The sequence below is a fragment of the Emydura macquarii genome, unplaced genomic scaffold (genome assembly GCF_026122565.2).
Source record: "Emydura macquarii macquarii isolate MOO-44397 ecotype Brisbane River unplaced genomic scaffold, CSIRO-AGI_Emac_v2 contig_499, whole genome shotgun sequence".
Lineage (NCBI taxonomy): Eukaryota > Metazoa > Chordata > Testudines > Chelidae > Emydura > Emydura macquarii.
Window position 1 is genome coordinate 8,162,388 of NW_027130636.1, and position 15,683 is coordinate 8,178,070.

General features: G+C 38.0%; 1 protein-coding gene across 2 annotated transcripts in view; it reads left to right on the forward strand.

Annotated features, from left to right (window-relative positions):
* The first annotated feature begins 5,097 nt into the window (after positions 1 to 5,097).
* LOC137147111 (claudin-15-like) overlaps positions 5,098 to 15,683 on the forward strand; it is a 29,721-nt gene continuing 19,135 nt past the window's right edge. The window contains exons 1-2 of one of the 2 annotated variants that reach the window (XM_067538887.1): positions 5,098 to 5,177; positions 5,613 to 5,878. In XM_067538887.1, the coding sequence (XP_067394988.1) occupies positions 5,659 to 5,878 (220 nt within the window). In that variant the 5' untranslated portion in view covers positions 5,098 to 5,177; positions 5,613 to 5,658. Of the gene's footprint in view, positions 5,178 to 5,612; positions 5,879 to 14,739; positions 15,142 to 15,683 lie in introns of those variants that run through there. The other variant, XM_067538888.1, reaches the window with a different exon arrangement.

Here is a 15,683-nt window from a genome sequence, read left to right on the forward strand (position 1 = left end):
GAGTTACAAAGGGATCTCACAAAACTGGGTGAGAATGGCAGATGAAATTCAATTTTGATAAATGCAAAGTAATGCACATTGGAAAATATAATCCCAACTGTACATACATGAAACCTTATGCCTGCAGAAATTAAATTTGTTAGTCTTTAAAGTGCTACAGGATTCTCGTTTTTTCTAAATTAACTGTTGTCACTCAAGAAAGGGATCTTAGAGTCATTTTGGATAGTTCTCTGAAAACATCCACTCAGTGTGCAGTGGCAGTCAAAAAAGCTAACAGCATGTTGGGAATCATTAGGAAAGGGATAGATAATATGACAGTATCCATGGTCCGACCACATCTTGAATACTGCATGCAGATCTGGTTGCCCCATCTCAAAAAAGATATATTGGAATGGGAAAAGACACAGAAAAGAGCAATTAAAATGATTAAGGGTATGGAAAATCTTCCATATGAGGAAAGATTAGAAGACTGGGACTTTTCAGGAGGATATCATAGAGGTCTATAAAATCATGACTGGTGTGGAGAAGGTAAATAAGGAAGTGTTATTTCTCCTTGTCATAACACAAAAACTAGGGGTCACCAAATGAAATTAATAGGCAGCAGGTTTAAAACGAACAAAAGGAAGTATTTCTTCACAAACACATAGTCAACCTGTGGAACTCCTTGCCAGAGCATGTTGTGAGGCCAAGACTATAATAAATAACTAGATTAATTCATGAAGTATAGGTTCATCAATGGCTATTTGCCAGATAGGCAGGAATTGCCAGAAGCTGAGAATGGCTGATGGGATGGATCACTTGATGATTATCTGTTCTATTCATTTCCTCTGAAGCATCTGGCATTGGCCGCTATCAGAAGACAGGATACTGGGCTAGATAGACCATTGGCCTGACCCACTATGACTGTTCTTATGTTCTTATATCCTGCAGCGAGGCCAGCAGCATGAGAACCTGATTGGAATAGCTAGGCTGGGAGGGAATAGATTTATATTGGAAAACATTGATTCCACTGAGCACGTGCAAACCTGGGGGAAAATATTTCCATTGGTAACAATCAAAATGTACAGCTCAGACAGGGTAGGAAAAATGGTGCTTGAGAACATATTAGAGGTTGAGGTAAGGATTTTTACTTTGTGTATGTTGACACGTGATGGTGACAATTTGTATTGTAAAATTTTAAATTTTTGACTCCCGACTGCTGCCATTAATTATTGTCTAAGTCCCCCATAATTTCCTGCACTGTGAAAATGTAAATGGATAAAAAGTTTGGGGGAAGAAAATTAAAAATAAACATTGATATCCATCAAAATTATAAATAAATAAAAATCTTCTGCTAAGCATAGAGAAGGGGGCTTGTTACACTCTCGCAGTTTTATCCTAGGGCTCACAGTAGTTGTTATATATATAAACCCAGCTCCTGATATCCTGTGACTATGTGACAATCTCATCTTTCATTAGTAAAACAAAAAGTAGCTTCTGAGAGCTCTGTTGTGGAGAAAAGCTTGAAAACATAACTCAAGTGAAAGAACATACACTATAATCAAATACATATACCTTATTTTAAATCTCATGGTTTTTTAAACTGATCTCATAGTTTTTAGACCTGACTTGATTGCTTGGTGTCAGCAATATTGAGGGAGAGACTCAGCAATGGCATCAAGTTTGGGGGGGAAGAGGACGGAACTGAGCTGCAATGGGAAGTGGCAGGATTTGAGATGGCTTCTATAGTGCCTAGAGGTCCAAATCAGGATCCAAGGCTGTCTATAGGCCAGTAAAACAGTCCCAGAGAGCTCACAATGTAGGACTGGCAAAATGCAACAGATGGATAATCAGAAAAATGAGTGTAGGGTGCTAGGCAAAGTAACAGTAAAAATGATTGTTGTTTGCATATTTTAGTAGTTTGATCATAGGAATCACAGGTGGTTACTGACCAAATAAAAGTATTATCGATATCCTCAGCAAATGTAGGGATGGGGGCAGGAAAACAGTTTGCTTGGGGATTGTGGGGAATGAATTAAGATTTGTTTCCTTTTTTGAATTTGCTTCTTGTATAACTGGATAGGGATTTTGTCTGCTAAGACAAATGCTAGCCAATGACCTGAAGCAACCTCCTTAAGCTTGCTGTGGGGTTCTGCTTTGTGTGTTCATATATTGCATTTTGTTTTAAATCTGTATTTTATCTCTTCCTGATCTGCCCTGGTGGTCATGGGTCATCCTCAGAATTTGCTTGAATTAAGCAAGGAGCAAGTTCCAGGCCACATATCTCTGTTGTAAAAGCATTTATTGTAATACATTAAGAAGTAAAAGTAATATTGTAGTCAGTACTGTTCATTTATATATTTCCTCTCCCCGTCATTGAACAATACAGCTAATTGGGTAAAAAGAATAAAAAAGAATTGCGTTTCATATTGTGAAAAGTCTTGCATAACTCCTATTTCATTCAGTTTCATAATGTGCTTCGCGCCCCCCCAACCTCAAAATAATATTTGGAAATCTTTCCAGAGTCTTACCAGAATTCACTTATTTGTTTTCCAGGCTTAATATTTTTCTTTTATAACCTTCACTGTCATGTCTGAAATCCACTTAAATTTCTGGTTAGGAAGTTTCTTTCTAATCTCAAGAATGTTTTTTGCCCTCCTATAAGGTTTGAAAAACCTTTTCATAAAGTTGTAGTTCTTAATTTGATATTGTCAGCAGAGCAATTTTTGGTAGAGGATAGGATTCTTCTCTTGATTTTATTGTCAGAACATTATGCCAAAGTCTTGTTTGGACAGTTCCAGAACATGTTTAATTATTAGAGAGACAAAGCGGGTGAGGTAATAACTTTTATTGGACCAACTTCTGTTGTTGGAAGGGCCAAGCTTTTGAGTTTTATCCAGTAAAATATATTAGCTCACACACCTTGACTCATATGCTGGGACCAACAAAGCTACAACAACACTGCAAACAGTGCTTAATTATTTAATTATTGGCATTTGTAAATGTCTCCATTGCAAATTGTCTTCATAGTTAATTCTAGGGCTGTCAAACCAGCACTTTTCAAAAACATTTTCATATAATTAAAAAGTGCAGCAGCAACAACAAATCAGACATCAAATCTGGCAGTCTTGTTGGCACTGAAAAGCTATAGAGACTACAGTGTCACTTCTGGAGATTGTTTTCATAGCAACATGGCCTCATATTAGCAAGGCAGGGAAGGCGTGATGTGAAGATGACTCTTCAAGAAGCGTTAGAACAAGAGTAATAAGAGTCAAAAATACTCCTTTGATTTCAAATGTAATTGACTGGAGTGGCATCTGTCAAAGTTGCAGACATTTGAGTTTCTGCAGCCTTTCCCTGATGAATGATTGAGAATATTTAATACTTATCATGGATTAAATTTTATCTACTATATCTTAAACAAAACCTCATTAGAATGCTGCAGAGGAAAAATTAAATATTTGAAAGATAGGAAATTGAGTTTAGGTTTCACAGAATCTAAACTCTAACTTTGTTTCCCCACCTATTGCCTCTATATTTCCAACAAGGGCTATAGGTCTTCGCTATCTCCTTTCATATTACATATTAATCTGTGAACAACCATCTGACTCCTACACGTTGCTTTGAGACAAGACACTCCCCTTACTAACTCATTCTTTAAGGGTTACAAATAGCATCCCATCCTTGCCCTCTATAGAGCTAACCTTCACACCACTACCTGTTTCTCTGCAATAGTTCAAGGAGCTAAAAATATTTAATCTGGTACCTCTCATACCCTGCCACTCAGAGAACCCAATCTGTTCCATCCACCTTGTATCTATCCACCCTGCTAATATGATTGATACTCTATCCTCCAGATTCAAACCAGATATGCACTTTTACCCTACTCAGTCTACAGATATTGTTTGGAGCTGATGGTGTCACATTCATCCTGCATGGAATACTAATATTTGTAGTCATTGAGGTAAAAAGGTTCTTAAAATTGTACTTGCATCCCCATTAGGAGGAGGCTGGATGTGGATATGGGGTTAGAGTTCAGATTGTGGAACAACTGAGAATTTCTTGACTTTCAAACACCTAGTATTTTGAATGAGGGTAGATATATTTCAAACTTTGACTAGACTTAAAAATGTAAGGTAGGGCATTATATAAAGTTTTAATCTTAAGGTACTTACTATCAAGCATCAAAAGTGATTGCATGTATCCATAGCTAATTAGGCTACAAAAGCCACTAATCTGGGTTATTGGTCAGTTTGTTTGGTGTAAAGCCTGTTTGATCTCGTTGCATCAATTAATTTTATAATTTGTTGCATGTTTTCTTAATTGATTACTAAATTTATTTATTTTAATAGATTACAAAATTTAGAAGTGTTTGGAAGAAAAATGTTCCCCTCTGCAGTGTAGGGCTGAGTCTTTTTAGTGGGATATAAACATTTTACAAACAGAATGAGCCTGATCCTGTTTTCCTTGTGCACCAAACTCCCAATGAGTGCATGGAATTTGGGTACATAATTATGGAGCAGAGTCTGACTTTTTTATCTATACAAGTCAGGGTGTGAATTTACAGTGCACTGGCTTGCTGTACAGTAACATCCCATGTGGACAGTGCTATAGCATGCCCTTCATTCTTAATTTAACGAAGGAGTTCTCAAATGTTTCAATGGTGTGGACTGCATACAGAGAATGTCTTAGACCGCTTCCTCTCCCATCCATGACTATGAACCACCGCTCTTCTCATTCATGATCATATAACATCCGTATGACAACTACAGCAATTCTTCCCTGGAAAATTATTATTAGAGAAGTATTAAACATATTGTTTTGTCTTTTAATGCAATTTAATAGCAAGAAACAAAAGGAAGCTGACATCATGTAACCAGTCAGCTCTTATCAGGCCACCAGCAAGTGATCCTCAGACAAGTTTGAAAACCTCTGGTGATTAGCTTCTCTAATATTATGATTAATTTTAATTTGTGTAATTTAATTCGTTCATGTTCCTGAAGCTACACTGTCGTGTGATACTATGAACTCTTATCCAACAGTCAATGATCTGACAGTGAGACCTTGATTTTTAGTACAAGGGGAAAGGTCCTAATACAGTACAAACTTTGTATTTGACCAAACTGAGCCTCACAAAGTGCTGACATTTCTGTCTAGCCGAAAGGCAATTGAAATAAGCAGAAAACATAACTGTAAACGTAAGTATCAACATTATTTTGTTTGAAATTTGGATCTATGTAATGTAATGTGATGAAATATAAATTGATTTAGTTAACTGAATTTTAGTCTTGTATTTGTTAATTTAAAAAACAAATTAACAAACTGAGTTTGTTAACTAGTGAAGTGGAAATGTAACAGGAGACACATTGCAGACTCAGATTATTGGAGCATCTGTTTTTTATGGTAAATATATAAAGATGTAGAAATCTAAAAATCTGGAACAAATGTCATGATATTGTTGCAATCGTTTAATTTGCTTTCCAAATAAATGATCAAACTTTAACTGTCAGGTATACTGTTAAATAATTTTGCAGATCTTTTCAATGTTAGCATGTAGTTTGCATATGGCATAGGCAATGTGACTAATGTAAATATAATCTGATCAACTGCATGTATTTAAACTATTTTAATAGGTTTCTAGTATCTGAATTTTTGGGGGGCTACTTTGAAAACCAGAAAATGGCATCATCATCTTTACAAATCTCTGCATTGCTTCTGGCTTTGGCGGGCCTCATCATTTTACTTGTTACCACTGTGTCCAACAAGTGGAAAATTTCCAGCACTGCAACAACACTTATTACTGCAAACTGGATTTACGAAGGCCTCTGGATGAACTGTGCAGCTACTGCATTGGGTTCGGTTCAATGCAAGACATTTTTCTCCTTGCTCAGTTTAGACAGTAAGTGTATGGTTTACATACATAAAATCCTAGGGTGCAATTTACCTTCCCCTTTGGGTAGGGAACTAGGCAGGAGTTAGGGGATAGAAAGGTTTCAACACAGCCCCTTTGTGGCCACTACTGTAGCCCTATGGTCTAGAATAGCAGCAGCCCTTCTTCTAGCCCCCGCTCCTCACTGCAGTGGGACCATACGATCTCATGGTTCCCCCCTTTCTCCAGCAGCATACATGAAATCCCTGTAGTTCCCAGAGCCTGGTGCTCCTGTGCATCCAGTCCACCTGCAGCATAAATATCCCAACCTTTTTCATAGATTCATAGACTTTAATGTCAGAAGGGACCATTATGATCATCTAGTCTGACGTCCTGCACATTCCAGTCCACAGAACTTCACCCACCCACTCCTGTAATAGAGGTGAATTTCATCCTTAATGTTTTGGAAAAACTATTCTCCAATTGTTTACTTAGTTTTTGTACTTAATTACAAATATATCACATCTCAATGGATTTGAGGTGTTTATTCATACATTGCCATGGGCTATAACTTTGCTGGTACTCCAGTGCCTTAAGTGTCATAATCACATCACCCAAATATTTTTTTAAATTGTCAGAATAAACATTATTTTCAGGAAAGAACACACATACTAATACCATAGTTTAGATTGAGCTAGGAACAAATCTTGACTTTAAATATCTAACTTCAGATTGATGGAATTGTTTACTTGAAACTATGGTTGGCTGGAAGTAATTTCATTTTTTGCTAGTGCCACATATCAAAGTGCTTGTACAATTTGTGATTACTCAAAGGTGACAGTTTAAATTTAAACAAATTTTAAAATGTTTCTGAGTATACAACTAGTACTTCTGCATTTTCTAGGACAAAACATGTTAGTGTAGTAATTTAGCACCAAATGTAGCAACAGAAGAATTGTTACATCTAGGCATTGAAAAATACTCTGGTTTGAATTATTCTGGCTTTTCGATAATCATTCCTGGAGCCAGTGCCAAGAAACCTTGCTAGACTGAAGGCACTATGAAAGAGTGGCATACTTTTATGTTCTTACCTCACAAACAATTAAGAACAGAAACAATTGCTCTGTTCTGTTGAAAAGTTGGCATTTTGCAGCTGTTCTGTGGGATGCCTCTGTTTTCTGCTGGTTAGCACAAGATGAGATATTGCCTTTTTAATACTATAACATTCTGATTACCATCCTTTCCCTACTTCTTGAATTCTTCAGACACTTTATTAGCTTGTTACTAGAAAGCTACAAGCCAATATTTTATTCCACCTGAAATCAATGCAAAAGTGCTTTATTGGTGGGACAGTACAAAGTTCTCAAGATCAGTAAAACTTTCTGAGCATTAATATGTTCACTGACTTCAGACCATAGATCTAGTCTGGCATACTACTTCCTGCAGTCCCCAGTGCCTTGTGCTTAGATGAAAGCAAAACCATCCTGTTCTGTAATGCATCTAGCCAACATAATCAATAGCACAGGAACTCTTCTTAACTAGCTCATCCCATCTTAAATAAAATGTTTAATTTTTATTAGGAATTGCATTTACTACAGATTTTTGCATTTATACTTGCATTTACTTGGGATTTCTTATATGGCTGTGAGATCACAGGAAATCTCAAATGCATTTGTAATATATTTTGGAGTACTTTTTAGTAATCATCTGCCTGCGTAGACAACCAAAGACATGTAACGGAAAATAGCTAGAGTAAGGAGTAAGAACTAATAGTCTAGCATATTCTTCCTCCACCTGTTTGATTTTCAGTTCCTCTCCCTTTTCATGTGAGGAAATGTACTTTAACAGGTAAGACCTATAAAGGTGTCTTCTTCTGATCTTCTTTGGATATCATGTTAGTAACCACCATGCAACTCTGTTGTTGCTCAGTAAATTGGATGTTTGTGTGGTTTAAAAGGAATTCAGTGTTAGTGACCTTTTAATAATCATCCTTGATCCCATCCCAATTCCTTTCCCATTTTTAAATGTTAAAATTCCTCAATATTTAGCTTAGTTTTGTTCATGATTTTACAGAGCTATTTATTTGATCTAAATATAGTGAACAGTATGCAGTATTTTGGTTCTTTGTTCTATTTGTTTAATTTGTAAAAATGTTAAAGGGTATCTTGAGTTGCTGTTAAATATCTGCTATTGTAAGACTTGTATAGACTGCTGTGTTTGCGGCCCAGATTTAGGATTAAAAATCCTTGATTTGTAATATAAATTTTTGAAGGTTCATTAAGCCTAATGCTTCAGGTTTTAAACCAATCTCTAGCTATTAGAGATTAGGATTGGACCTCATGTGGGGCAGGGGAAAACAGATTATCCAACATCTGTTTACTGTGGGATTTTTACACCTTCCTCTGTGTCACTGTTAGAGACTGTCTGGTTCGAAAACTTGCTCTGGAAGGAAGCTCCTCAGGCACGATCTCAGTATGGGAGTAAGCTTCTTTTGTTTTGTGAGTTTTAACTACTTTAATAAAAGAAGAGAAGGTTTCACTCCAGTTGACAAAGAGAAAACCACGGGACATGTAAAGAAACCCAGAGATTTCAAACTGTATTTATTAAATGTCTAAGATGTGCCTTGTCTACATGTATATGGGTACATTATACAATTTAATTAACATCTGTAATTGCCCTTTTACAAGAGGACATGCCCAATTACATCCCACTCTCACCTACACTGTAACAATATGAAAGTGCTGGCAGACATTTTCAGGCAGCATCCTTTCTGTTTCCTGGGGGAACTGTTTGGAACTGACGCCTGCAGAGAATCTGTCTGAGAAGCCATGAGGCTGAAGAAACCTGTGTTGTAAGCAGCCACAATAAAGCTGGAGTTTGTTAATTAACCGTGTATAAAAAAGAGACCTTATCTGGCAGATGATCCACACACAAGGAAGCATAAAACATGGTGCCAGTGGTAAGTCATAGACAGCAGCAGACACCATTGAGTGGGTGATGCTGGCAGACCAGGTGCCAGTTCATCACAAGGTCCAGGGTGTCACTGAACCCTGACATATGCATATTTGGAAATAAATATTAGCATTATAAGAATGTGTTTAGTGTTTAGACTTTAAGGAATGCTTGTAGGATGCTGCATGTATTAATCCTACTTATAATATCTGTATGGTATAAAGCTATATTGAGTGTTTGTATGTGTCTATAATGAGTGTGTCTATAATTATGTAACTCGCTAAACAGGAAAAGAACCATTAATTAAGGGTAAAATGCTTGACCTGCACATAAGATCGCCCACTGAAGGAAAATGAAGCATTGTGTAGCATCAAAGGACAGAGATCTTGTTGATTGTGTTCCTCACTCCCTCCAGGAAGGGGAGGTCTGCACATGAACTCATCCCATCAGTTTGGATTCTGGGTTGAAGGGTGATAAAAGTCCATGATAAGGAGAAACTGGGGCTCTTTATGCTGTATGGAAGGGGCAAAGATTCCTAAACATAAGCAAGAGATCCCCAGGCTGTTTGGCATGGGTCAGCCCTAAAGAACAAAGAGAGCTGCTTATTATAAAAGCTTATATTGCCTTTTAAATTGAAAATCGTAATTCATTTATGTGTGTGTTTCCTGTTTTAACTTTGTAAATAACTCTTATTTCTTTTCTTAGTTAATAAATCTTTAGCTAGCGTATTACAGCATTGGCTACAGATGTTTGAGATTGACTTTGGTTTGAGATCTGAGTACATCTGACCTGGGGTATGTGACTGGTCCATTGGGACTGGAAGTAACCTGAATACTGGTGTGATTTTGGGTGTAACGTGAACATCTATCACATAGTCTAGCTTGCCTGGGTGGCAAGATAGACTGGAATGCTCCCAGGGGACTATCGGTGACTCCCTGGTAAGACTGTTATAGTGCTGTAGGAGTTCATGCTTGTTACTGAGTAGGTGAAATATAATGTTAGAACATACAACCAGTTTGGGGTTTCTACTCTGCTTTTCAATCATTTTAGTATCAGAGGTATTCTAGAGCAGATTGACCCAACCATGACAGAAATCCAGACAATAGCAGACAATGTGCTATTAGTGGGAGAAGGTGACAATCCAGAATAAGGATAATGAGATCATGATTACAAATTACTGCAATTTTTACAGAAATGCTGAGAAAAGAATATTAAATTGAATTTAGACATGCTGAGATTGAGAGTAACTGAGGTGCCGTACATTGGACATTTTTTGACACCCAAAGGCTTAAAAGTAGACCTGGAGACAATGAGTGCAATTAGAGAAATGCCAAGACCCGGCAGTGTTAAAGGAGTCCAAAGATTCCTGGGAATGGTCAATTATTTAGCAAAGTTTTGCAACAGTCTGTCTGAGAGCTGGGAGATCCTGAGACAGCTGACATGGGATACCCTATGGGAGTGGCAGACCAACACAAGCAAGTGTTCTGGAAAGTAAAAGACGATTGGGAAGGCTCCCGTTTTGAAATATTACAATGCAGAGGAACACCTGATGCTGCAATGTGACACATCCAAGTCAGGTCTAAGGTTTACCAGGCTGCAAGAGGGACAACCTGTAGCATTCACAAGCAGAGCATTGTCCGTGACAGACAAGGCTGTGCTCAAATTGAAAAAGAGTTTGTAATATTCTTTGGAATGGAAAAATTTCATCAATACACATATGTGGACATATATTTTGACCACAAAACTCTCAAAAGCATTGGGAGAAAGCCATTACTGAGGACTTTCGGTATCATAGCAGCACAGCTGCACCACTGTAGAACTTAGTGAAGACACTACGTATGCCAATGGGAGAGCTTCTCCCATCAGTGTAGGTACTTCATCTGAGAGGCAATAGCTATGTTGATAGAAGAGCCCTTCCATCAACCTAGCACTGTCTAACCTGCGGGTTAGGTCAGTATAACTGTGTCATTCAAGGATGTGGATTTTGTAAGCAACATAGTTATACTAACATAAGTTGATAGTGTAGACCAAGCCTCAGTGCACTAAAAAGGTTACAGTGGATGATGATGCAACTGCAGAGCTACAACATAGAGATCACATATTGCCCAGGCAGGAACTTGGTGTTGATGGACACCATGAGCTGTGCATACCTGCCAGAACCTGGCAAGGACGGATCCGTAGAGGCTGAGGTGGAGACAATAAATATGGTATTTACTTATCTTGGAAGAAAGGCTGAGAAAGATACAGAGAGGTACAGAGCAAGACAGAACGTTGCAGACATTGAATCTCAAGATTTTACAAGGATGGCCAATGATAACAGACCAAGTACCTAAAGAGAGAACACCATTCTTTCAGATGAGTTGTGTGTACAGAATGGCATTGTATTTTGGGGAGAAAGAGCAGTTATTCCAGCAATTTTTTGAATGAGATTATGCACAACGTTCATGTCACATCTAGGTATTGAAGGTTGCTTAAGGTGAGCCAGAAAGACTATATACTGGCCAAGAATGAATGAGCAATTATGGACAATCATGGAAAAGGCTGATGTATGCAGATCCTGGGGAGACCGTCAACCAAAAGAGACACTCTGGCAACATGGAGTTCCAGAAAGACCGTGGGCAAAGGTGGGAGTGGATTTGTTTACCTTTGGAGACAAAGGATAGATGATCATTGTAGACTGTTTTTCCAGTTTCTGGGAGATAGACTGTTTATCAGACACTGGATCCAGACCATTCGTATGGAAGATAAAAGCACACTTTGCACCGTGCAGGATACTGGACATCGTGTGCCCGATAACACACCACACTTTTTTTCAGGAGAGTTCCAGAAGTTTATTAAGGTCTGGGATTTTGATCACAAAATGTCTTCACCAAGGTATCCTCAAGCAACGGCAAAGTAGAATCAGCAGGAAAAACTGCTAAGAAACTGTTGAAAAAAGTGAAAACTGCAGAGGCAGACCCATACATATTACTACTAAATCACAGGACTACTCTCTTGCAAGGCCTAAATTTTCATCCAGCATAAAGATTGATGAGCTGAAGAATGAAGACACTTTTACCAACAAGTGAAAAATTTCTAGAGTTTGGGTACTCAGGTGCTTCACTTGGTGGAAAAACCAACAGAAAAGACAATGCATTTTACTATAGCATATCCATGAGAGATCTGCCAGATTTGGAGCTGGGTGACAAAGTGCATATACAGCCAATAACAAAACAGGATAAGTTTGGCACAAAACTATAGTGTGCAACCAGGAAATTAAACATCAAATGGACAATGGATAGTTAGTTAGGTAACACTGTGGGCACCTCAAGAAAATAAAAGAAACCTCTAAGGACAGTATGGACAACACACATCTTAGGGTTCTACAGTAGGAGAATCTTGAGCCAGACTTTTTAGAAGAGGACAATGTCGGAGCATACCAGAGGAAAGACAGGAGGAAGAAGGTTTTTGATGGAGACTCCAGCAACAGAAAGCATAGAGACTATGGTTGACCAGATGGGAGGAAGACAGCAGCAAGGATGGATCAGGAACCATATCGTACTAGACGAGGGTCTTTAAATTGTTATTTAAGGACTTCAGAACTCAGTCATAGGTTACGGGACTATTACAGGAGTTGGTGGGTGAGGTTCTGTGGCCTGCGTTGTGCAGGATGTCAGACTAGGTGATCATAATGACCTGAAAGTCTATGAGTCTGTGAGTGTGGATTGTTAAAAGATATGGGAGTTTGTGTGATGGACATAGTAACCACAAGAATGGTCAGTCAGCTTTTGAAAGGAATATGTTAAATTATGTTATCTGTTATTGCAGGGCGTTTGATAATTGTCTTTAAAAGAGAAGGCATGTAACAATAGGAAAGTGCTAGCAGACACTTTCAGGCAGCATACTGTCTCCTGAGAGGAACTGTTTGGAAGTGACACCTCCTGAGGAATTGTCTGAGAAGCCAGCAAGCTGAAGAAATGATGTTGTAAGCAGCCACAATAAAGCTGAAGTTTAAGTAACCCTGTGTCATAGTAAGATCTTGTATGGCAGATGGTCCAGACCAAACAAGCATAAAACACAAACTACCTTCTGAAGCAAGTGCTTGAAGAGATAAATCTTTCACTGTGCGCTAAAGGTTAGAGTTCAGATCTCTGAGCATCAAGGAAAGCAAAATGATGAGTCAAGGCCCCTTCATTAAAAACAACGGGCCACTGCCGCTAATATAAGAAGTGCCTAACTGAACTCAGCTGTGCCAGAGATATGTGGGGCGAAATAGTCTGTCAGGTAGTGAGGATCAAAGCCAATATAGGGATAAATGAGCCTGAAGTTCTCCCTCTTCTTTTTATTAAAGACAGCAAATTTTTCAAAAGGGATATAAAGACTCCAGTACTGCTACAATATGTTGATCTGAAGTCCAATCACTTTAAAATTGCAGAGACCCTGCGGCAGAAGGGCAGGATTTGGTAGGATTCTCTTGAGAAGTGAAATTGTTACCACAGTTTTTGATCCATACCTTATGAGGAGCAAATCCTCATGACCATCTCAGAGCTTTAAAAGATTGCCTTTCAAATGCAAAGCCACAGATGAGCATAGCAAGTACTGCATGAAGGCATTTAGGGTATGTCTGCACAACAATTAAATACTTGCAGCTAGCCTGTGTCAGCTGACTCAGTCTACACTGCAGTTTTACACCCCCTTAGCCCAAGCCCCACAAGCCCAAGTCAGCTGAGATGGGCCAGCTGTGGGTGCTTAATTGCTGTGTAGACATACCTTTAGAATCCCAAGTCTGCTGTTGTCTAAGTCAATGGCAAAACTCCCATTGATTTCTGTGGTAGCAGAAGCAGGCGTATAGCTCTAATGTTACTTTACAACCAAAACTCCGTTTCTAAAGCCTAGCCACAAAATAGCCAGAGAGGTTTGACAGGCATATCTAAAAGAGCAGATGCATCTAGTATAGTAAGAATTCGTGGCATTTTTTTACATACAGACTCTTTTTGGGAGTCTGTATGTAAACTTTTCATAATGTCATCACTTTATAACTATTATATGTAGTAAGTTGCATATCTATATAATTCTAACACAACATAAGGATCTAGTTTGTAAAGAAATTTTGCTTTCTTTTCCAGATGAGGTAGAAGCAATTTTCCATCTGTAAAAGATGGTTAATCCTATTTATATTTGTAAGCAGTTTAAGTGATTAAAGTCATTAAGTGCCAGCACACATTTTTTCTGTGGAGCTAGCGTGGGGTATGATTACACTCTTAGTCACTAGAACTCTAAAAAAATAACAAACTAATACTTTTAATAAATTGATATTGCTTTCCATACAACTGTTTTCAAATTGTGATTTAATTCTTCTCGGACTGTCTTGTTTTGCTGTGATTCCATGAAACATGTTATATCTTCATTTTCTAGTGTGAGTGGGATGTGGCTTCATGAGGATACATCAGTTTATCTAGAAATCAATAGTCTGTAAAATATTAATGTTTATCTTTTTTCCACAAACTTAACATCCTTAGAAATACTCAGTATAGCAATACAGGAGCTGTCTATCTTCATTAAAATACATTTTATGATTATATGACTTATTTTTATCATAAGTTTCCAAAAGTATGTACAGTGCTCTATGTACAAAACAAAGTTCCTACTGTGGAATTTACAATCTAATTTTGTCTTAAAGCAAATAACATAAGAACATTAAACTTTCAAAGCAGCAATAAAATTCTAAGTAATAGTAGCCTTATGTGAACTGTGATTGATAAAAAGGAGAGATTCTGTGAACATCACAAATGTTTACTTGTCTCAAACACTTCATAAGAGGAGTGATAGTCAGAACACTGGTTAGACTTTCTGACTCTGGATGCATGATGGGCTCACTATGAATTTTAATCACAAAAAATGTTAAATAGAATTTGTAAGTTTGTCTAACCATTTCAATTAATATCTTTTCCATAAATTGCTCCCAGTTATTACTGTCATGCATGAAAAGCCTTATCACTTTGTGGGTCGAGCAAAGAGCAAAGGTAGCTTCATTTTGGAGTGAAACCAGAGACAGAACAGCACGTAGTCTTCTAGAGGGAGACATTTTTTAATACACTTCATTTTGATAAAAGATAGATATAGTTGAGTGCTAATATTCACAAACATGTCTGCTGCTTTGGAAATCACTGGCTTTCTGCTAAGCTTGTGTGGGTGGGTAATTCTTGGAACCACTTTATCGAATAGTTACTGGAAAATCTCCACGATACATGGGAGCGTGATCACAACTTCTAGCATATTTGAAAACCTGTGGAAAAGCTGTGCAGAAGATAGCACTGGAGTCTCCAACTGCAGAAAATTTGATTCTATGTTGGCACTGCCTGGTATGTCTCTATTTTTGTGCAATATTTTTTATATAGTAGAAGAACTTGTTGAAAAGAAATGTCAGTTAAAAAAAGTCTAACCCTATATCTTGTCTAGTAATAATAAAAAATAAAGGTGTGATGAACTGGGAATGTGTCTGCACAATCTATGAATTCTGTGAGATTATTAACCCTACATGTTTGTATCAGGCTGTGAACGCCATTCTAAATGTGCAGCCTTTGCCTCTTCTGTGATCTGTTTGTCTCCATGTTGGGTTGCAAATTCCAAAGGTGGGTGGCACAAGAAAAATAGTAGAGGGTAGCTGACTCTTAAGTACCCAATCATTGTAAATTTATTTCCTCTACACAAGACTGGTGGTTCCTGCCCAGAGTAACAGGTAGCAGGGGGAAAGTCACCTTGGCAACAGTCTCATCTGATGGGTTTGTGCTCATGGGGGTAAATTGGCAAGGATGTCCCCTGGCAAAGCGATCTGAAGGTTTTAAAAAGGCAGAGGCTGGTCTGCGTAGGGACCATTTTCTTCAGTTCATGAAGGAGAGACCAT